Source organism: Eschrichtius robustus, chromosome 13, assembly GCF_028021215.1.
Source record: "Eschrichtius robustus isolate mEscRob2 chromosome 13, mEscRob2.pri, whole genome shotgun sequence".
NCBI classification, from domain to species: domain Eukaryota; kingdom Metazoa; phylum Chordata; class Mammalia; order Artiodactyla; family Eschrichtiidae; genus Eschrichtius; species Eschrichtius robustus.
In genome coordinates this window covers 5,761,442-5,785,693 of record NC_090836.1, presented here as the reverse complement: position 1 = coordinate 5,785,693, position 24,252 = coordinate 5,761,442, and the positions used below count along the sequence as shown (strand labels likewise).

Below are 24,252 nucleotides of genomic sequence, written 5' to 3'. Positions count from 1 at the left end.
TTCCAGAATTCCGATTCCGCAGCTGACGTCCTCTCGCTCGCCATGCTGTTTCCATATGACGGGGATGGTGCTCTGGGGACTTTGAATTCTGAGCTGGCCCCCTGAGACTCACTTGGGCTTTCGTACTAATTATTTTCCAAGGCAGTTTACAGCTGGGTCATTTATACTCATATTTTTTCATGACACAATGCATCAGAGGTTTAACACTTAAAAGAAAGGGGGTTGGGTAAGGGCGCCACACAGAAATTCCCTGATGGTCTCTCCTGGTCCTAGAGTCTGCCCTTTGTCCGAAATCTGCTCCAGCTGGTGGTGAGCAGGTGAAACTCTCAGATGGCCTCCAGTCAACCTGGGGTGGCTTCCTGGGAGAGGTGAGATTTCAGGAGTCTGTGAATGCTGGAGAGGGGTTGCATTCTCCCTTCTCACACTCTGTCCATGTTGACTCTCCTCCTCTCCATCCCCATAGCGATTGATATCTAAAGACACTCTATTTGGAGTTTTATGAAACACAAGGCTGGTCCATTTTCTCATGGGCTCAGTTTGGGACCACTCCAGATTCTGTGTCCTATCAGGGGATGGTGCCGTGTCCTGAAGTGCCCTACCTGTGCTGTAGACATCATCCCACCCCAAAAGGACCCTGAAAAACCTGTTCCGCTTCACTGTTATAGGCGGGCGAGGCTCCTCATGTTGGCTGTTGGAAGAGACCTATTCTAAGATGGGCACAACATTGTAAATCAGCTAATTATACTTCAATCAAAAAAAAAAAAAAGAGACCCAAATTTGCATGGAGCTCCAGGGCCCCCGTTCTCTCCCTCCCCGGGGCCATGTTCCCTGGGACCCCCCCCCACTACTTCCCCAGAAGTCTCAGCAAAGCACCCAGCATGGCCGCAGAGCTTCTCTGCTGTGGGACCCTCGACTGATTTAGTGGCCTATCAAGGGGATTTGGATTGTTTATTGGAAATGCCCATTATTTATGGTGGCTCCTGGCCTTAAAAGCATAGGCACAGGCTGTTTTTAGAAATAAACCTAATAAATAATAAACAGACCCATGATTCATCAGGATGGAGGAAGGGAGTCACTCATTTCCAGTTGGAGCAAAGAGCTCTGAAGGGACTGGATTCTCTTTCCAGAGAACTTGGAGGGAATTCCTGTAGGGATTGGGGGATCTGCATACAAAGAGTTCAAAGGCAATTATAAAAGAAAATCAAAGACACGTGCCTCTCTGTACCTCATCCTTAATCCCCTTCTAGCCACATTTACAAGGTGAGTTTTCCAAATTTTTAGATCCTCAGACCTGATTACTTTTCAGGTGACCTCAGTTTTCATTTTCTTACCCCGAAATATTTAAAATTGAGACACAAGATGTTATTAAGTTACTGTTGAATTGGTTGGGCAGAGGCTCAAACTCCAATTGAAAGTGATCCCTCCCGCCCTCCTTCCTTTCTGTCCCGCCTGCCTGCCTGCCTGCCTTCCTTCCTTCCTTCCTTCCTTCCTTCCTTCCTTCCTTCCTTCCTTCCTTCCTTCTGTCCACTGAAAAAATGCACAACCTAAAAGTTGAGCATTATGTTTTATTCAGTGGACTTTCTGATTACTTAAGCCCGGGAGACAGCCTCTCAGGTAGCTCTGAGGGACTGCTCAGAAGAGGTGACGGGGGAGCCAGTATACACAGGAGTTTCTGCAACAAAAACCAGGTAGTTGGACCATCGAAAGATTCCTGTTAGTTAAAGAAAAACAGACAAGTTAATGCATTTAGCGCTTTTCTAAGTTGGAGAAGATGCAAGAGTCTGGGCTCACTGAAATCATCTCTTTGATAGGCACCTTAACTATCTAGGGTCAGTGTCCTGCTTTTCTCCGTCCTGAATCCGTTCAGGGTGCACAGCCCAGGGTGGCTGCTACGTCCTTTGTTTACTGATAAGCGGTGACTTGCTTCATCTACCCTCCCGCCCTCCCTCCCTCTTCCCCTTCTCCTCCTCCTCCTCCTCCTCCTTTCTCTCTGCCTCTCTGTCCCCAGTCTCTCTCCTTTGTAACCCAGCTACAACAGGGTATGGCGGGGAGCCTCTGTTCATGCCCCTGTGCTCATCTTGAAGTTGGACTCGGTCCTTTGGCACATCCCTCCCCTAAGAACCCATCCAGGATTCTTTGACACTGGTAAGGAACGCAGTTGTAATGAGTCTTCACTGGAGAGTCTATGGAGAGGCAGATGAGGGGGTCACACTACAAATGACACAGCAGGAATTAATGGAAATTTCCACCAGGCACCCCCCACCTGTCACGCAGCAGCCCCCCTCATCCCCCTCTCCGCCTTTCCCCCTCCCAGAGCCCTGGCTCTCGCCTTTTATGGGTCCTGCATCTACCTCCAGCACCCCTATGTCTTCTCTTAAATAGGGAATTTAACTCTCTCTGGCTGCTCCTCTCATATCTTCATACCGTTTTCCTGCTCAACAGACAGGTCCCTCCTTAGGCTTTGCCCTCCTTGCAGTGTGACAGGGAATTTTTAGTAAATGACAAATACTTCAGTATTTACTTCTTCCAAATAATGTTTTTTTTCATGTCACGTCATGTCATTCATTAACTCAATAAACGTGCACAGTAGAGTACTATACATCTGACACCAGGTGTGGTCCTCCCAGAAGATGTATCTCTCTGACCTCACTCATTGTGAAAAAGCCATCCAAACCGTACATGGTGGGGGCGGGTGGGAGGGGGGTGGGGAAGGTGGTGAGGTTAACAGCCACTTCGGGGTTCAGAGTTATGAGATCTTAAAACCGAAAGTGACCTTAGAAATCGATGGCAGGCACTTCTACCTGGGCCTCAGAATTGTTTCCTCTAGTCAGAGCGAACAGAGTCAGGTTGAAGAAGTGGATGTGGATCTGGAGCTTGGGGAGGGCGTGACGAGTATAAATCAACAGGGTGGCCCTGGCCTCTTTGTAGCAGGGAGGGGAAGGCCTTTTGGTTAAAGTTCGAAGGGGCTTTGCTAACATATGTAAACTAAAGAAGAGCTGGCAGAAGTGGCAGTGTTAACCATAAATGGTGAGTACAAGGCATTATCCAAATGCTTACTGGGCTAGGCAGTGCGATTGCCCAGCACTTTTATCCATGGGGTTGCACATGTGTCTGTCCATGTGTGGCAGGAAGGAGAAAACCACAAAGCCATCTATTGGCTGAGGGATATCATGGTGGACTTTTCCAACCTCATCTCCTGTAGAATTAATGACGATGTCTCCAGACTCCCTAGCCGGCAATGCTATTGCCAGAATTGTCTGGAGGACCTCAGAAAGCTTGGGCTGTGGTTCTGTGGGGTGGGGACAGAGGATCACCTACAGGTGATCTCTGCCAGCAGAATCCTCTTGCCAGCAGGATCACCTACCAGCCATGTTCTCCATCGATTGGTAGAAAGTGATCGGTAATCGCATGGAAATGATGCCTGGAACCTCAGGGGGCTAGTCAGGTGCACAAACATCCAGCCTGTGACGGCCCAACTGTGCTGTGGAAAGCAGGGCTGCTGGACCTGCGTGATGGTGATGATGATGATGGTGGCGATGATGATGATTGTGGTGGTGATATTGTGATGTTTAGGACAACATCATTGATTGAGGTCCACTATGTGCCAAGCACCTGGCCGAGTGCTCTATGAGCATTCCCATTGTGTCTTCGGGGCAACCCTGTGAAGGAGGTATCATTATCCTTTTCATATAACTTCACTTCTCTAATTACATCCAGCATTTGAACTCAAATATGTCTGATGCTGAAATCTGCTCCTACAGCCATCTCTGTAGCAAAACAAAACAAACAAATCATCCCTCCCCTCAACACACAGCTGAGAGGGAATGGGAGCTCTGTGGGTTCAGCATGGGCTGCCAGGGCCTCTAGGACTGTTTGCCAACATCAGTGAACTAAAGTGGGTTTTAGGATGGAGGGGAGATTGGAGAATGAAGAAGTTTTCAGTGTTGCTGGCTCTCCAGGGCCGACACCACATTTCTCACGGGGACCAGGACGAGTCACTCTTCATTTTCCCTTCTTTTCAGCCTTAGGGGAAAATCGAGGCCAGGATCACAATAGTGATGGTAGTCACTAGGCTTTCTCGTTCTCAAGTCCCCTCCCAGGGCCACAGGTGCCCAGGGGCTCACGTCTGCCGGGGGCAATCTCCTTAGCCTCTGCTCGTGCTCGGACCGCTGCTGACACTCGGGGGTATCACCTGCCAATACTCAAGACTATGTTGTAGGATTATCAATGAACGAGGGGCTCACTATGCTGTGCGGGAAGGCAGATCCTGGAAATGCAGCGTCCTTCTTCCTAGGATGCCCTCTGCCATGATGAGAGGGGAGGTCAGACCTTGCCGCTCACAAGGGAACTCTGGAAGAGACTGGGCAGTTTGCAAAAGCCTTTCACAGAGACCTGGCTCAATGAAGCTTCTGGAAGAAGTGGTGACATCTTCATTCACCCTGGCAAGATGCAGGGGACACAGCCGGTGCTCAGTGAATGTGCACTGAATAGTGACAGGCGTCTCTTAGGTGCATTATGCCAGGCTGGGAGTGGAGGGTGGGGAGGTGAAAGAGGAAGTGTGGTGTAAACATTAATCAAAGATCCTGATTTCAAGGTGTAATGTAGTAAAAACTGTCTTTGGAGACAAGTAACTCTGTCCCCTACTGGCTGTGTGGTCTTGAGCAAGGCTCTGACCTCTCTGGGCCTCAGTTCCCTTTATCCGTAAAAGTGAGAGGTAATCCCTCCCTCATGTAAGATGAAATGGAGAGCAGCTCGGAACTGACAGCCATGAGCAGCATGCACGTCCCTTGGCTGCCGCTGAGGTCACTGCAGCTCCCTGTCTGCAGGTGTTCCCTGGCTGTGGGAGCGTGCTCGGCCCGTGCATAGGATAAGCCAGAGGTGCCAGGGAGTCAAGCCCAGCAGTGACCTTCAACCAGTGAGGGAGTCCTACTTTTGCTCAGGCCTCAGCATAATGATTCCGAGGCTTGCTTCACACAGTCTCTTAGAAGATCCCCAGTGGGACTGAGTCCCAGTTGCCTGCGGCATTAACCCGTTCATGGACACACCCAGATTGTCTTCCCTCACGTCTGTGTCTCACCACCCCCTCCCTTACCAAGCTTCCTGGGAGCACCTCCCAAATAGACTACTTACTCCCAAATCCTTGACTTAGAGGGTAACCCAAACTAAGACACAGTCAATGAAAGCTACTACTGTAGTGATTTTCAAAGGGCAGACGTGTAGATAATTAATACAGAGAAATGTAACGTACTGTAGAAGAAAACAGAGAGATTACTGCCAGCTGAAGGCATCTGGGAAGGCTTCAGGAAGGAGGTGGTGGGGACATTTGATCTGGATGTCAAACGATGCAAGGGCTTTGTGCATGAGGAGATGGGAAGGGCATTCCAGGGGAGAGAACAGGGCCATATGTCCACTTTTCTTTTTTTTAAAATCATGTCATTGTGAAAGAGGGAGCTTTTTTTTTTCTTCTTCTTCTTTAAATTTTATTTATTTATTTATGGCTGTGTTGGGTCTTCGTTTCTGTGCGAGGGCTTTCTCCAGTTGCGGCGAGCGGGGGCCACTCTTCATCGCGGTGCGCGGGCCTCTCGCTGTTGCGGCCTCTCTTGTTGCGGAGCGCAGGCTCCAGATGCGCAGGCTCAGTAGTTGTGGCTCACGGGCCCAGCTGCTCCGCGGCATGTGGGATCTTCCCAGACCAGGGCTCGAACCCGTGTCCCCTGCATTGGCAGGCAGATTCTCAACCACTGCGCCACCAGGGAAGCCCATGTCCACTTTTCTAATCCTGTGAAAGCTATTGGCAAGTCAGGTGGGCAGACAGGTCAGGTGGGTCCACACATGGCCTCATCTGGACACAGAACTCCCTGGCTGCTGTGCACTTTGTGGTCTGGCCCTGGGCTCAGCACACTTTGGGGCTCTCGTCAGAGGGCACATGATGCGGGGTTAGTGCTTTCTTTCTGCCCCTGAAGAGTGTGGCCCGGTAACCTCTTATCTTTGCCAAGCTGTCTGTCGCGGTCTGTGGAGACCCCACTGAGCTCTCTGCCCAGCTGTCCACCGGAGCTCCCGTGGGTCTCAAGTGTTCTGAAGGCATCGATGAGGTTTCTGCTCGGTGTTTCTCAGGATCCCCCCGGGAACACTGGCTGACTCCCCTGCTTGGACCTGATAGGGCACACTGGCGCTGTCACCCCTGAGGCTGAGACCTTAGGCTCAGGCTGTGTTTGTTTCACTTACTTATCTGATGAGCCGCCATCATTTGAGTAAGTGGACCCAGGATGCCTCAGCCTAGCCCGAGGATGTCCAGAGGAGTGCTTTCCTGCTAAAGGCAAAGGAAGAGAGAAAAAGGAGCAACACCCTGGTGGCCATGACAGGCTTTTACTGCTTCTTGACTTCTGTTCACTGGTTAACAAGCCTTTCTGTCAGGGATGTTTGTTCACATAAAATCTCTGTAGAAGTGGCAAGTATGCAGGTAAAAGCTGAATTCCTCTTGATGAAGCAAGGGTGGTGGGAGGGTGTTCCTCTTGCCCAGACCCCTCTTTGAGGAACCCAGTGTGAAATCATTGCTTGCGTGGATAAGAGGAGGGCAGCGGAAAGAGACAGGTGATGATCGTATGTACGCTTGGCCTTCTGTAGCCCCATATTACCTGGAAGACCATTTGGGACCTCCCAGATGAAGTCAGTTCTAAGGTGCGAGAGAGATGGATCTCTTAGTTTCTACTCTGAAGGAGTAAACTGACAGATAATGGCTCATGTCACAGGGTCACAACTCTGGAGAGGTGAGAAATCTGTCTCTCAGTCTGATCAGCTTTGCTCTTCTCTTTCAGAGGTTCCAAAAACAGAGCAGACATTTGAAGAGCGCCTGATACTCAAGGCTTTCTTGCTAAAGTTTGTCAATGCCTACTCACCCATCTTCTATGTGGCCTTTTTCAAGGGGAGGTGAGTATCTTGGTACCACACATGGAAGGGCAACTGGTCATGAAGACTGAGCCCTCCACTGGAGTCAGCCTGTCTCCGTTGTCAATTTACACCCTCGGCCCCATTCCCCACTCCCTTTGCCACCTGGCTGCACTAAATCATTTTGGATTAGCATCTTCAGATTCTGATAACATGGGAAACTCTGCAGTGATTTGGCTCTGGGCCCTAAGGGTTAGTGTTAGAGGAATTTGTGTCTCTCAACTTTGAGGCTGTGACAGGAGGGAATTTCATGTCTAGCCAGTGGCTCTTAGATCTTGCAGTACAGGTCTGATGGCAACTACTCAGAGTTAGTGTGGACTTCACAGATTAGGAGCACAGCCTCCCACAAGACTGCCCTCACCTCAGACAGTACTGCAAGCTCCGGGGCTCTCAGGCCACTGATGGTTCTGCCCAACTGGCTACAGCCACTAACCCCTTGGGTTTGATAATTCACTAGAACAACTTATAGAGCTTGGAATGTGCTATTCTTAAAATTATGGTGTTATTATCACAAAGAGATACAAATACAAAGCGACAAAACGGGAGAGGCCCATAGGGTAAGGTCTAGGAGCATCCTGAAAAGAAGCTTCCATGTCTTCAGGATGTCCTCAGCATGTCAGTTTCCTGGCACGTCAATGTGCGTCACCAACCGGGATGCTCGTCCAAGCTTCGGTGTCCACAGTTTTTACTGGGGTCCTGTTATACAAGCATGATTGAATGAATCATTGCTCATTGTGATTGAACTCAATCCACAGTCCCTCTCCCCCAGCTGAGGTCAGGCTGCCTTTACTGGGCTCAAAGCCCCAACTCTCTCATCACATGGTTGGTCTTTCTGGCATTGCCCTCCCCATCCTGAGTGATCTCATTAGCATAAACTTAGGTCTAGTCCCAGGGGCCCACCATGAATAACAAAGACACTCCTATCAGGAAATTCCAAGGATTTAGAGGCTCCTCCCAGGGATCAGGGTCAATGACCAGTCATATTCTTTATTATATAACAGTCCTGGGTGTAAAATCACTTCTGATAAATACTGTTCGTGGTCAGATCAGTTGGTTCCCTCCAAGATTTCCCAGTAGGCATCAACTATGCCAGGAAAGCTTCCCTAGAACTGAAAGCCCATCAAGCAGGCACTGATAGCAAGAGCTGTCATCGTCCACATTTTATAGTTTCCTATAAGTGTGTTTGTGACCCAAACCACAACCCCCTTCTCCGGACCTCTGCCCTTCATGCTCATGAAATTATAGTAGCAGAGAGGCTCTCCGTGTTAATGATTATATACTTCTTTGGTGATTTATGTCTAGATTTAATATAAATAGAAACTTGCATACATACGATATTCCAGGAAACAAATAATAGGGTTCTGACCCTTAGATCAACTTATGGTGAATTGAGAGAGATAGTCTTGGCAACAGCACAGTGTAATCTGCAGTAAGTACCGTAAAAAAGGTGCAAAGAAAGTGTTAGGGGAACACTTAATTATGAACAGAGACAGGGAGACCTCACCAAGGAGGAAAGTCAAGCTGAGCCTCAAATGGATGAATAGGATTTCAATAGATGGGTGAGGGGATGACATTTCAAGGAAGTGGGACTCTTCTGATGACCTGTCTGGTTCCATGGTTGGCTGGTACCTCTCTGCCTCCCCCATCTGCTCAATCTTCTTATCCCCCAATAAAATAGACCCTTAGGTCTTAGAAGAGGAATGAGGCAGGCTTCTTCCATTCCTCTAAGTATTTTCAGTAAGAAGTCTGGATTTTTCTTTTCTGGTCCCAGGAATCTCCACTTGCAACTTAGTCCATCTTGGCCTTCATTTCCTGGGAAATCAGAAGCCCTCGTGGAGGAATTGCAGTCAGAACTCGATTCTTGACACGAGCTGAGGGAAGGTGGTGCAGGACAGTGCACTTAGAGACAATCCAGACTTCGTTGTGTTTAGGCTCTGAAATGATCACACACACACACACACACACACGCACACACGAGTGCCCCAGCCCCACTCCAGACCCAGCCTCAGTCCCCTACCCTTGGAATTTGACCAGGTTAAGAGCTACGAATGAACTTATCTACAGAACAGAAATAGAGTTACAGATGTAGAAAATAAACTTATGGTTACCGGGGGGTAAGGGGCAGGGAGGAATACATTGAAGATTCGAACTGACACATACACAATACTATATATAAAATACATAACTAATAAGGACCTACTGTATACCACAGGGAACTCTACCCAATACTCTGTAATGGCCTATATGGGAATAGAATCTAAAAAAGAGTGGATATACGTATATGCATAACTGATTCACTTTGTTGTACAGCAAAAACTAACGCAACATTGTAAATCAACTATAGTCCAATAAAAACTAAAAAACAAGAGGTGAACCCTGTGTGTTACGGGTGACTGTTAGCTGATAACAGGTGTGAACTCCTTCCCGGGTGATGAGCACCTACCCTGGCCAGTCCTTTCAAGAACAACATTGGGGAGTGGCTGGTCCCCTCGGAAGACACGCCCTCAGGCAGTCCTGACTTCCTCTCTCTTCTCCTAACTCTTCCCACACTTCTCCGTTTCAGGTTTGTGGGCAGACCTGGAAGCTACGTTTATGTGTTTGACGGTTACCGCATGGAAGAGGCAAGTAGAGCCACTGGTGTTTCATGCCCGGCTAGGCTAGTGGTTTGTAGGTGCCCCGCCCCGCCCCAATCCTTACTGCCCCGCCCCGCCCCGCCCCGCCCCAATCCTTACCGCCTCCGCAGGCTGGCTTAGCTCACGCCCGTGCCTCTCTGAGCTGCGCCTGGTCTGACCGCCCCTCCCTTCCTCTCCCCCTGCAGTGCGCCCCTGGGGGCTGCCTCATGGAGCTGTGCATTCAGCTCAGCATCATCATGTTGGGGAAGCAGCTGATCCAGAACAACATCTTCGAGATTGGAGTCCCGTGAGTAATGAACTCCGCTTACCCCTCTCCTTGCCGCCAGGGCTGAGCCCGGCAGTGCCAGACTTCCAGCAGGATCTCGTGGTCTCTCCTCTTCTAAGACAGATGGACTCTCTACTCCTCTGTCCACTCGCCAGTAACTTCCCCCTGAGGTAGGGCCCCTCCCACAAGTCTTGTTTGCCAATCCAGTTCGGGATGTTTGAGGCTCAGAAGGATTAAGCACTTGCTTAAGTGCCCATAACAGAAAGTGACAGAGCTGGGAATCAGGTACCTCTGACCTCAAAGTGCATCATACTTTTTAAAAAAATTTATGTACTTTATTTTTGGTCTTCGTTGCTGCACGCGAGCTTTCTCTAGTTGCGGCGAGCGGGGGCTACTCTTCGTTGCGGTGCACGGGCTTCTCATTACGGTGGCTTCTCTTGTTGCGGAGCACGGGCTCAGTAGTTGTGGCTTGTGGCCTCTAGAGCGCAGGCTCAGTAGTTGTGGCACACGGGCTCAGTTGCTCCACGGCGTGTGGGATCTTCCCGGATCAGGGCTCAAACCCATGTCCCCTGCATCGGCAGGTGGATTCTTAACCACTGCGCCACCAGGGAAGCCCCATCCTACTTTTAATGCTATGTCCTCCTGTAACCGAAAGTGGGGTCCAGCTGCTCGCCGCTCGAAAGCCAATAAAGAGGCAAGGTTGGTGGAAAGGAGAGTTTGCTTTGTTTTGGATGCCAGCAACCGGGATTGGGGGGGGAGGACGGACACCTGTCCGAAGGCCAAAACACCCCGCTCCTACAACCAGTGGGCAAGAGCTTTTATAGGTTGAGGGAGGGGGCTAATGCAGAAACAGCACAGTCAGCTCTGGTAGTCATCTTGAAATTGGTCATTGGTGGTCTGACCAGCGTCATCTTGATTGTTGTAGGTACACTTAATCTTCAGTTCCAGGGTTGGTTTCTTCCCATTTCCTTGAGGCCAGTTCCCGGAATTGTGGCAGCTTTTGTCATGGCTACAGTCTGGTCATCATGCACTTAACTTCTTCCATCTGGTGGAGGTTTCCGGGTCTATAAGACAGCTCACAGGATATGGCTCAGAATATTATCTGTAGCCCTTAAGAAGGAACTAAAGGTCCTTGACTTTGCTTAATGACTAAATTGTTATTACTTGTCCTCCTTTGACTGTTTCTGCATTTTCTCACTTCTCTGATTAAACTCATTCTTTGGCTAAAGTTTTTCCACAGACAAAAGGCAGGCTGAGGACATGGGGGGCAGGGAACGTAGGGTCCTGCTCCGTTTCACTCCCAGTGAACAAGTAAAAGAGGAGTGGAGGATGAATGGGAAAGATTGAAACACAATGTAATCATTTAGAAAAATCTCTAAGGAACTGTGGAATATATGATCTTGGGAGGGGAAGGATGCATAGCTGGCGAAACAGAATGGATTTTCATGTTGATTGTCTCCCCTCCCCTCCCACGTGCTTTTTTTAGAAGGATTTCTTTCATTAGGTTGTTTTTTTTTTTTTTTTTTTTTAACATCTTTATTGGAGTATAAATTGCTTTACAATGGAGTGTTAGTTTCTGCTGTATCACAAAGTGAATCAACTATACGTATACATATATCCCCATATCCCCTCCCTCTTGCATCTTGCTCCCGCCCTACCAATCCCACCCCTCTAGGTGGTCACAAAGCACTGACCTGATCTCCCTGTGCTATGCGGTTGCTTCCCACTAGCTATCTATCTTACATTTGGTAGTGTATATATGTCCATGCCACTCTCTCACTTCATCCCAGCTTACCCTTCCCCCTCCCCATGTCCTCAAGTCCATTCTCTACGTCTGCATCTTTATTCCTGTCCTACCCCTAGATTCTTCAGAACTATTTTTTTTTAGATTCCATATATATGTGTTAGCATATGGTATTTGTTTTTCTCTTTCTGACTTCACTCTATATGACAGACTCTAGGTCCATCCACCTCACTACAAATAACTCAATTTCGTTTCTTTTTATGGCTCAGTAATATTCCATTCTATATATGTGCCACATCTTCTTTATCCATTCATCTGTCGATGGACACTTAGGTTGCTTCCATGTCCTGACTATTGTGAATAGAGCTGCAATGAACATTGCGGTACATGACTCTTTTTGAATGATGGTTTTCTCAGGGTATATGCCCAGTAGTGGGATTGCTGGGTCATATGGTAGTTCTATTTTTAGTTTTTTGAGGAACCTCCATACTGTTCTCCATAGTGGCTGTATCAATTTACATTCCCACCAACAGTGCAAGAGGGTTCCCTTTTCTCCACACCCTCTCCAGCATTTATTGTTCGTAGATTTTTTGATGATGGCCATTCTGACCCGTGTGAGGTGATACCTCATTGTAGTTTCGATTTACATTTCTCTAATGATTAGTGATGTTGAGCATCTTTTCCTGTATTTGTTGGCCATCTGTATGTTTTCTTTGTAGAAATGTCTATTTAGGTCTTCTGCCCGTTTTTGGATTGGGTTGTTTTTTCCTGTGGTATAGAGCTGCATGAGCTGCTTGTATATTTTGGAGATTAATTCTTTGTCAGCTGCTTCATTTGCAAATATTTTCTCCAATTCGGAGGGTTGTCTTTTCGTCTTGTTTATGGTTTCCTTTGCTGTGCAAAAGGTTTTAAGTTTCATTAGGTCCCATTTGTTTATTTTTGTTTTTATTTCCCTTTCTCTAGGAGGTTGATCAAAAAGCATCTTGCTGTGATTTATGTCATAGTGTTCTGCCTGTGTTCTCTTCTAAGAGTTTTATAGTGTCTGGCCTTCCATTTAGGTCTTTAATCCATTTTGAGTTTATTTTTGTGTATGGTGTTAAGGAGTATTCTAATTTCATTCTTTTACATGTAGCTGTCCAGTTTTCCCAGCACCATTTATTGAAGAGGCTGTCTTTTCTCCATTGTATATTCTTGCCTCCTTTATCAAAGATAAGGTGGCCATATGTGCGTGGGTTTATCTCTGGGCTTTCTATCCTGTTCCATTGATCTATATTTTTGTTTTTGTGCCAGTGCCATGCTATCTTGATTACTGTAGCTTTCTGGTATAGTCTGAAGTCAGGGAGCCTGATTCCTCCAGCTCTGTTTTTCTTTCCCAATATTGCTTTGGCTATTCGGGGTCTTTTGTGTTTCCATACAAATTGTGAGATTTTTTTGTTCTAGTTCTGTGAAAAATGCCTTTGGAAGTTTGATAGGGATTGCATTGAATCTGTAGATTGCTTTGGGTAGTACAGTCATTTTCACAATGTTGATTCTTCCAATTCAAGAACATGGTATATCTCTCCATCTGTTTGTATCATCTTTAATTTCTTTCATCAGTGTCTTATAGTTTTCTGCATACAGGTCTTTTGTCTCCTTAGGTAGGTTTATTCCTAGGTATTTTATTCTTTTTGTTGCAGTGGTAAATGGGAGTGTTTCCTTAATTTCTCTTTCAGATTTTTCATCATTAGTGTATAGGAATGCAAGAGATTTCTGTGCATTAATTTTGTATCCTGCTAGTCTACCAAATTCATTGATTAGCTCTAGTAGTTTTCTGGTAGCATCTTTAGGATTCTCTGTGTATAGTATCATGTCATCTGCAAACAGTGACAGTTTTACTTCTTCTTTTCCAATTTGGATTCCTTTTATTTCTTTTTCTTCTCTGATTGCTGTGGCTAAAACTTCCAAAAGTATGTTGAATAACAGCGGTGAGAGTGGGCAACCTTGTCTTGTTCCTGATCTTAGTGGAAATGGTTTCAGTTTTTCACCATTGAGAACGATGTTGGCTGTGGGTTTGTCATATATGGCCTTTATTATGTTGAGGTAAGTTCCCTCTATGCCTACTTTCTGGAGGGTTTTTATCATAAATGGGTGTTGAATTTTGTCAAAAGCTTTTTCTGCATCTATTGAGATGATCATATGGTTTTTATCCTTCAATTTGTCAATATGGTGTATCACATTGATTGATTTGTGTATATTGAAGAATCTTTGCGTTCCTCAGATAAACCTCACTTGAACATGGTGTATGATTCTTTTAATGTGCTGTTGGATTCTGTCTGCTAGTATTTTGTTGAGCATTTTTGCATCTGTGTTCATGAGAGAGATTGGCCTGTAATTTTCTTTTTTTGTGACATCTTTGTCTGGTTTTGGTATCAGGGTTATGGTGGCCTCGTAGAATGAGTTTGGGAGTGTTCCTCCCTCTGCTATATTTCCGAAGAGTTTGAGAAGGATAGATGTTAGCTCTTCTCTAAATGTTTGATAGAATTCGCCTATGAATCCGTCTGGTCCTGGGCTTTTGTTTGTTGGAAGATTTTTAATCACAGTTTCAATTTCAGTGCTTGTGATTGGTCTGTTTATATTTTCTATTTTTTTCTGGTTCAGTCTCAGAAGGCTGTGCTTTCCTAAGAATTTGTCCATTTCTTCCAGGTTGTCCATTTTATTGGCGTATAGTTGCTTGTAGTACTCTCTCATGATCCTTTGTATTTCTGCAGTGTCAGGTATTACTTCTCCTTTTTCATTTCTAATTCTGTTGATTTGAGTCTTCTGCCTTTTTTTCTTGATGAGTCTGGCTAATGGTTTATCAATTTTGTTTATCTTCTCAAAGAACCAGCTTTTAGTTTTATTGATCTTTGCTATTGTTTCCTTCATTTCTTTTTCCTTTATTTCTGATCTGATCGTTATGATTTCTTTCCTTCTGCTAACTTTAGGGGGTTTTTTGTTCTTCTTTCTCTAATTGCTTTAGGTGTAAGATTAGGTTGTTTATTTGAGATGTTTCTTGTTTCTTGAGGTAGGATTGTATTGCTATAAACTTCCCTCTTAGAACTGCTTTAGCTGCATCCCATAGGTTTTGGGTCGTCGTGTTTTCATTGTAATTTGTTTCTAGGTATTTTTGGATTTCCTCTTTGATTTCTTCAGTGATCTCTTGGTTATTTAGTCTCATATTGTTTAGCCTCCAAGTGTTTGTATTTTTTTACAGTTTTTTTCCTGTAATTGATATCTAGTCTCACAGCGTTGAGGTTGGAAAAGATACTTGATACGATTTCAATTTTCTTAAATTTACCAAGGCTTGATTTGTGACCCAAGATATGATGTATCCTGGAGAATGTTCCATGAGCACTTGAGAAGAATGTTTTTGGATGGAATGTCCTGTAAATATCAATTAAGTCCATCTTGTTTAATGTGTCATTTAAAGCTTGTATTTACTTATTTATTTTCATTTTGGATGATCTGTCCATTGGTGAAAGTGGGGTGTTGAAGTCCCCTACTATGACTGTGTTACTGTCGATTTCCCCTTTTATGGCTGTTAGCATTTGCCTTATGTATTGAGGTGCTACCATGTTGGGTGCATAAATATTTACAATTGTTATATCTTCTTCTTGGATTGATCCCTTGATCATTATGTAGTGTCCTTCTTTGTCTCTTGTAATAGTCTTTATTTCAAAGTCTATTCTGTCTGATATGAGAATTGCTACTCCAGCTTTGTTTTGATTTCCATTTGCATGGAATATCTTTTTCCATCCCCTCACTTTCAGTCTGTGCATGTCCTTAGGTCTGAAGTGGGTCTCTTGTAGACAGCATATGTACGGGTCTTGTTTTTGTACCCATTCAGCTAGTCTGTGTCCTTTGGTTGGAGCATTTAATCCATTTACATTTAAGGCAATTATCGATATGTATGTTCCTATTACCATTTTCTTAATTGTTTTGGGTTTGTTATTGTAGGTCTTTTCCTTCTCTTGTGTTTCCTGCCTAGAGAAGTTCCTTTAGCATTTGCTGTAAAGCTGGTTTGGTGGTGCTGAATTCTCTTAGCTTTTGCTTGTCTGTAAAGATTTTAATTTCTCCATGGAATCTGAATGAGATCCTTGCTGGGTAGAGTAATCTTTGTTGTAGGTTTTTCCCTTTCATCACTTTACATATGTCCTGCCACACCCTTCTGGATTGCAGAGTTTCTGCTGAAAAATCAGCCGTTAACCTTATGGGGATTCCCTTGGATGTTATTTGTTGTTTTTCCCTTGCTGCTTTTACTATTTTTTCTTTGTATTTAATTTTTGATAGTTTGATTAATATATATCTTGGCATGTTTCTCCCTGGATTTATCCTGTATGGGACTCTCTGAGCTTCCTGGACTTGACTATTTCCTTTCCTGTATTAGGGAAGTTTTCAACTATAATCTCTTCAAATATTTTCTCAGTCCCTTTCTTTTTCTCTTCTTCTTCTGGGACCCCTATAATTCGAATGTTGGTGCATTTAATATTGTCCCAGAGGTCTCAGACACTGTCCTCAATTCTTTTCATTCTTTTATCTTTGTTCTGCTCTGCGGTAGTTATTTCCACTATTTTATCTTCCGAGTCACTTATCCGTTCGTCTGCCTCAGTTATTCTGCTCTTGATTCCTTCTAGAGAATTTTTAATTTCATTTATTGTGCTATTCATCATTGTTTGTTTACTCTTTAGTTCTTCTAGGTCCTTGTTAAATGTTTCTTGTATTTTCTCCATTCTATTTCCAAGATTTTGGATCATCTTTACTATCATTACTCTGAATTATTTTTCAGGTAGACTGCCTATTTCCTCTTCATTTGTTTGGTCTGGTGGGTTTTGGCCTTGCTCCTTCATCTGCTGTGTATTTCTGTCTTCTCATTTTGCTTAACTTACTGTGTTTGGGGTCTCCTTTTCACAGGCTGCAGGTTTTTAGTTCCTGTTGTTTTTGGTGTCTGCCCCCAGTGAGTAAGGTTGGTTCAGTGGGTTGTGTAGGCTTCCTGGTGGAGGGGACTGGTGCCTGTGTTCTGGTGGGTGAAGCTGGATCTTGTCTTTCTGGTGGGCAGGACCGCATCCAGTGGTGTGTTTTGGGGTGTCTATGAACTTATTATGATTTTAGGCAACCTCTCTGCTAGTGGTTGGGGCTGTGTTCCTGTCTTGCTAGTTGTTTGGCATGGAGTGTCCAGTACTGTAGCTTGCTGGTCGTTGAGTGGAGCTAGGTCTTAGCGTTGAGATGGAGATCTCTGGGAGAGCTCTCGCCAATTGATATTACAAGGGGCTGGGAGGTCTCTGGTGGAGCAATGTCCTGAACTTGGCTCTCTCACCTCAGAGGCTCAGGCCTGACACCCAGCCAGAGCACCAAGACCCTGTCAGCCACACAGCTCAGAAGAAAAGGGAGAAAAGAAAAAAACAAAAGAAAGAAAGAAAAAAAATAAAATAAAATATAGTTATTAAAATAAAAAATTTAAAAAATATTATTAAAATTAAAAAAATAAAAGTAATTTTAAAAAAAAGAGAGCAACCAAACCAATAAACAAATGCACCAATGATAACAAGTGCTAAAAACTATACTAAACAAAAAAACAGACAGACAGAACTCTAGGACAAATGGTAAAAGCAGAACTATACAGACAAAATCACACAAAGAAGCATACACATTCACACTCACAAAAAGCGAAAAAGGGGAAAAAAATATATATATATAAAAAGGAAGAGAGCAACAAAATCAATAGACAAATCTACCAATGATAATAAGCTCTAAATACTAAACTAAGATATACATATAAATCAGGAACTAGTCAGTCGCATTCAGCAAACCCCAAGTCTATAGTTGCTCCCAAAGTCCACCGCCTCAGTTTTGGAATGATTCATTGTCTACTCAGGTATTCCACAGATGCATGGTACATCAAGTTGACTGTGGAGATTTAATCCGCTGCTCCTGAGGCTGCTGGGAGAAATTTCCCTTTCTCTTCGTTCACACAGCTCCTGGGGTTCAGCTTTGGATTTGGACCTGCCTCTGCATGTTGGTCGCCCTCTGGCATCTGTTCTTTGCCCGGGCAGGAGGGGGTTAAAGGAGCGGCTGATTAGGGGACTCTGGCTCACTCAGGCCGGGGGGAGGGAGGGGTACGGATGCGGGGCGAGCCTGCGGCAGCAGAGGCCAGCGTGACGTTGCACCAGCCCGAGGTGCGCCGTGTGTTCTCCTGGGGAAGTTGTCCCTGGGTCACGGGAGCCTGGCAGTGGCGGGCTGCACAGGCTCCCAGGAGGGGAGGTGTGGATAGTGACCTGTGCTCGCACACAGGCTTCTTGGTGGCTGCAGCAGCAGCCTTAGCGTCTCATGCCCCTCTCTGGTGTCTGCGCTGATCGCCGCGTCTCGTGCCCGTCTCTGGAGCTCGTTTAGGCGGTGTTCTGAATCCCCTCTCCTCGTGCACCCCGAAACAGTGGTCTCTTGCCTCTTCGGCAGCTCCAGACCTTTTCCCGGACTCCCTCCCGGCTAGCTGTGGCGCACTAGCCCCCTTCAGGCTGTGTTCACGCAGCCAACCCCAGTCCTCTCCCTGGGATCTGACCTCCGAAGCCCGAGCCTCAGCTCCCAGCCCCCGCCCACCCTGGCGGGGGAGCAGACAAGCCTCTCGGGCTGGTGAGAGCTGGTGGGCACCAATCCTCTGTGTGGGAATCTCTCCGCTCTGCCCTCCGCACCCCTGTGGCTGCGCTCTCCTCCATGGCTCCGAAGCTTACCCCCTGCCACCCGCAGTCTCCGCCTGCGAAGGGGCTTCCTAGTGTGTGGAAACCTTTCCTCCTTTACAGCTCCCTCCCACTGGTGCAGGTCCCATCCCTATTCTTTTGTCTCTGTTTTTTCTTTTTTCTTTTGCCCTACCCAGGTACATGGGGAGTTTCTTGCCTTTTGGGAAGTCTGAGGTCTTCTGCCAGCGTTCAGTAGGTGTTCTGTAGGAGTTGTTCCACATGTAGGTGTATTTTTGATGTATTTGTGAGGAGGAAGGTGATCTCCACGTCTTACTCCTCTGCCATCTTGAAGGTCCTCCCTTTCATTAGGTTTTGCACTGAGATAGTCATGAAAATAAATGCTGACTCATGAGCACTGGACCCAAAAGAAGAGGATGAAAGAGGTGAAAATCTACCTTCAGGTCAAAGGAAAATGTGGCCCCCTCTGTCTTTTGTTTCTATTGCTTTTTTAGTTGTAAAAAAAAGAAATCTGTTTCAGGGGGTGTTTTCAGCTAGCCTGGCATCAGAGAGCCAGGGAATGACAGAGAGGATCAGGGGTAACTCTTATAGGCTGGGCCAGTTCTGTTTAGGAGGACTGAATGGACAGTTTGTACCAGACTCAGAGTTCTTTGCAAACTTCTTGCAAGATTATCCATCCTGGGATGCAGTCGTCAGACAGTCCCCACAGGGTTAGGTGAAGATACTGCCACACACTCTATCTCCCTTTTGGAGATTTACTAAGCACATTATTTTAGTGGTTCTGAGAAATCCTGCAATAAAGAAACTGGTTTAATCCCTTTATTTCCAGCTGCATTTGTTCATGTCATTGGCCTGAGTTCTTAATTGCAGACCTTGGAGTCCACTCTGGCTAGTTTAAGCAGCAAAGGAATTTGAGAACAATAAGTGACCAACAGAATATTCTATAAGGGCTAGAGAGCCAGGCCCTGAGCTACATAACCAGGAATAACACTGTCCAGACTGCAGGAGGGCTTGCAGGGAATACCACTGCCTTCACCTCTTGGCTCATATGGCTCAGGTATTAAAAAATGAGAATTGGATACCACAGAGCTATACCCACGAAAACTGCAGTCTGAGCCTTCCCAGCTGTCTTCATCAGCTTGAGTTGCTGTAACACAATAGCATCGACTGGGTAGCTTATTTCTCACAGTTCTGGAGGCCATGAAGTTGAAGATTATGGAGCCAGCCCATTTGGTCCTGATGAAGACCACCATCTCCCTGTATGCTCATGTGACCCAGGCTCTGTGTATATGTGGAGAGAGAGCTCTGGTGCCCTCTTCTTTTTTTTTTTTATTTTTATTTTATACTGGACTATAGTTGATCTACAATATTGTGTTAGTTTCAGGTATACAGCAAAGTGATTAAGGTATACATATACATATATAGTATCTATTCTTTTTCAGATTCTTTTCCCGTATAGGTTATTACAGAGTATTGAGTAGAGTTCCCTGTACTCTACAGCAGGTCCTTGTTGATTATCTATTTTATATAAAGTAGTGTGTATATGTTAATCCCAAACTCCTAATTTATCCCCCCCTCCACCTTTCCCCTTTGGTAACCATAAGTTTGTTTTCTAAGTCTGTGAGTCTGTTTCTGTTTTGTAAATTAGTTCATTTGTATCATTTTTTTAGATTATGCATACAAATGATATCATATGATATTTATCTTTCTTTGCCTGACTTATTTCACTTAGTGTGATAATCTCTAGTTCCATCCATGTTGCTGCAAATGGCATTATTTCATTCTTTTTAATGACTAAGTAATATTCCATTGTATATATGTGCCATATCTTCTTTATCCATTCATCTGTTGATGGACATTTAGGTGCCCTATGAACATTGGTGGTGCCCTCTTCTTATAAGGGCACCAATACCATTGTGGAAGCCCCACCCTCATGGCCTCATCTAAACATAATTACCTCTCAAAGTTCCCACCTCCTAATACCATCACATTGGTAGGTAGGACATATGGATTCTAGAGGGGACACAGACATTCAGTCCGTAACACAAGGCTCTCTGTTTCTTTTTCTTTAACTTATACACAAGATTTGTATGCAACTAAATACAGAAAAGTATATATGAAATGGTCCTTATCTCCTCAGAGATTAGTTTTTTTAGTTTGGGAGACAAAATAGACTGCATGTGACTGGGTGTTCTCTCTCTGGTGCAAACTCTGTCAGAATTCAGACAAGTAAAGGTCAGGCATTTTGGAGCAGTCAAAGAAAGCTTCGAAAGCAGGGGGCTGCGTCTGTGCCTTGAAAGAAGGCTGTCATGTAACAAGTTGATCTGCCATTATTTTGTTTAAAGAAACAGTTTCCCGGACTTCCCTGGTGGCGCAGTGGTTAAGAATCTGCCTGCCAATGCAGGGGACACAGGTTCGAGCCCTGGTCTGGGAAGATCCCACATGCCGCGGAGCAACTAAGCCCATGTGCCACAACTACTGAGCCTGCACTCTAGAGCCTGCACACCACAACTACTGAAGCCCGCGCGCGTAGAGGCCGTGATCCTCAACAAGAGAAGCCACCACAGTGAGAAGTCTGTGCACCGCAATGAAGAGTAGCCCCCGCTTGCCACAACTAGAGAAAACCCGCGTGCAGCAACGAAGACCCAACGCAGCCAAAAGTAAATAAATTTAAAAAACCCAGGTTCCCTTGGATGCAGATTTATTTTCTAAACAAACAACAGACTGACTCGGGTTTATCAAAACACTTAGTGACTCAGGTGTTGCTTCAGGAGAAGATGAGGTAGTGGTGCCCTGACCAGTCTTGGGGCATGCCAGGGTCATGGCAAGGGCGAGAGCCCAAAATCTCTCTCAGTCTGCTTAAGGGTCGCTGAGCCTAGGTTCCTTGGGCTGATTGGAACCATTAGCAGATCTACATGATCCACTCCTTTCTCTAGGGAAAACTACACCAGTCACTGCTCCCATGGCAGGCTGTGACTGTCTGACAGATCCCCAGAGAAAACTATTCTTTGGTCTTTCTCAGAAACACAATTAGAGAGCTCAAGTTATGATGGAGACAATCGAATTTATCTGGAAGGAAAACCTGTTTTCATGAGAGCCCTACTTCAAGGAATGAGAATCCTGAGCATTCGCTCATAACACTTTGCCATCCCAGTCCTCAGAATGGGTCTCACCATCACCGGCCATCAGTTAGGCTGTTTTTCTGTCCCCACACTGGGGCAACCACAGGAGGCACTTGGGCACGTGATTTTTTCTCGGAGGAGTTGGAGGAGAACATGGTCTGGGCATCTCAACCCTCTGAAACAGCACCCTGTTCTCAGCTTTCTGATGGAAAGTCACTCCGTGATAGTCATCAGACAAAGCTGGTGAGACACATGGTCACTGTGGTGTAGGAGCTTACCATCTCAGAGAGAACACATCTGTTATGGACAAACATCCAGAAAATATACAGACCAAAAAAAAAGATGTGCCAAAGCCACATCTGGCCCCTTTGAAGCCGTGAGCCCATCCCCTCCACCACTGCTACAAAGGAAAGTCTCCAATCCCCTCCAAACATCTGGGTGAACACACCTGTCTTTCCAGTACATTGGTTGGAATTGGAGACAGCTTGCCGTTTTTTCATTCCCAGGCATCTCCTCTACCACTTGGCCCATCCACTCTGGACCCAGAAGTCTTTTTTAGAGTGTAAGAGAGGCAAGAACTCAGTCATTTGGACAGTATGTTGGATGTTCCCCACCCATCAACTCTTATCAGCTCCATGACAGATGAAACCTACACACGGCTGTTTTCCTTGAAGGCTAAATTTCCTTCCTTATGCTTGATGTGTGTTTACTATGCCACACTTTAATTGATGGCATTTGCATGTAATTCATAAAGCTGTGAGCAAGTCACTTCCTACATCTCATTATCCTCATGTCTTGATGAAAAGCATATAATAATACATAATATATAACAGGATATAATACCTATTTAGTATATAATAATGTAATAATCTCTAAGGTATTGTCATTTCAGCTCTAGCATTCTATGAACCTCTCCTCTATTCAATGAAACTGGTCACTGCCGATTCCAATACAAGTCACTTTTCTTTCAAAATATTTTTCCTCATTTTAGTTCCTAATCTGTTTGTGAACACATACAACCTAATCATATAGTTGAAGTCAGGAATGTAGAGCAAAAGTTCTTCCACCAAGCCCTATGGTATTTTATCTTCAAAGTTCTTTGTAATTCTACAGGTTGTGATTGAGTTTGTTCACCTGAAATCACCACGATTATGATTATTGGGTCTTCCATGCCCCACTCAGAGCCCACTCTCAGTAGATTAGACCCATCAATCCAGAGCTCATGCACCTGGCAATATCCTTATGTATGATAGAGAAACATGAAATAAGCCAAGAAAAAAGGGGAGTCTTTTATAGGCAAAAGAGAAATGACCGTTGAGCCTGACAGTGAGGAAGGAATAGTGTAAATTATAAAAACTAGACCCAGTGGTCTTTAACTCTTTCATGGAGGCAACACATCTCTGTAAGGCAGTGATTGTTCAACAGATCTGGGTTTAAATCCAGGCATTGCAATATAGTCCCTGTGAGACCTTGGGAAAGTTATTCTAGAAAGACACACGGTTATGTAAAAATACAGCTTGCATATATGCTCAGGTCTCTAGAAAAGAGAAAATGTGGGTATCCAAGAAAGGAAGAACCATTCCTGGGAGTACAGGTAGCCAAGGTGTTACTGAGTGTCATTGGCTTTTATGCTTACAAGTGATGCTCTCTGAGTGTTCCCAGTCCAGCGAGTGAGCTGAAAAGACCTTCTCAGGAACAGTGTTTTTCTCTTCTGTTCTGGGACCCATGGCTTGTGGTTCATGGTAGCTCTTCGGTGCCTTCAGAGCCTGCATCCAATTTTTCCCCTCAGGGAGATAAATATTAATCTTCGAGACCAGACTTGATTTTTAAAAACAGAAGCAAGTCTGAGGAGTTATGTAGGTAATCATACTGGATAAGAATATTTGGGGTAAAAAAATATGGTTATACACATAGATTGATCATTTTTCATGTTTGTTATTTACTTCTGAAAGCAATTTGCTGAGATTCTGCCAAAGAGAATTTAAAAATGTTAAAGATTATTGAACTGACTTTGCTGGTAAGCCAGGTAGTCGGCTGTAATTTATCTAACTCCCTAAGGGTGCACCGTTCTCCTTAGATTCTTTGTGTGTGCATGTGCGTGCACGTGTGCGTGTGCGTGCATGTGTGTGTATTGCTAAAAGCACCACCACTCCAAATTCTAGTGTCTTCTTGAGTCGACCAGTCCAGTAGGCTTCTTGCATTAGATTGTTTCCCAATCTTTAGTCATTTGTCAGCCAACTTTTAAATTGTTTCCCATTACCTACCTAGACAGCTATTTGCATATTAATTTCCTCTAAACCAATTCACTTTTTAAGTCCATCACATTTCTGAAAATGGAAAACTAACACTATCAGTTACCCTGAATAGCAAATAGTAGAAAGAAATACAATAAAACTGATCCATTATTAATCAATGAAGTTAGCCTAAGATCTGCATTCTCTTTATTGAAAAAGAAGTCGCACAAGTCCCGGGGAGTTGTTACAGGCATACCAGCAGCAGACTGGGGTTTTCTCCTGGACTGCAATCGGAGGGACGAGCTGAGAGCAGTAAAGGGAATAATTCTTCCAGGTGCTCTAACGAGATGTTAGGCCAAGTCTAGTGATCTTCCAAAAACATCACATGAGCTGCTAGTGGAACGTGTCCTTTGCTTGGGAGACATTGGCTTAGCACAATGTTCTTGCCTTTTAACCCCACAGGTCTCCACGGGGCTGGCACAGATACCAGGCATGTCCATGAATACTGTACACCTGTCCTTTGGGACCTGGATAAGCATCTTCAGCTTCCAGACCTCTCCCTTGCTACCCCTAAATCTGGCAGGTGCCCCAGACAGGGCCACCATGGA

General features: G+C 45.2%; 1 protein-coding gene across 1 annotated transcript in view; it reads left to right on the top strand.

Moving 5' to 3' along the window:
• Positions 1–24,252, top strand: part of ANO2 (anoctamin 2) — a 335,850-nt gene that overhangs the window by 262,132 nt on the left and 49,466 nt on the right. Inside the window, exons 17-19 of the mRNA XM_068560881.1 lie at positions 6,813–6,924; positions 9,506–9,563; positions 9,761–9,861. Of these exons, the coding sequence (XP_068416982.1) occupies positions 6,813–6,924; positions 9,506–9,563; positions 9,761–9,861 (271 nt within the window). The remainder of the gene's footprint in view (positions 1–6,812; positions 6,925–9,505; positions 9,564–9,760; positions 9,862–24,252) is intronic.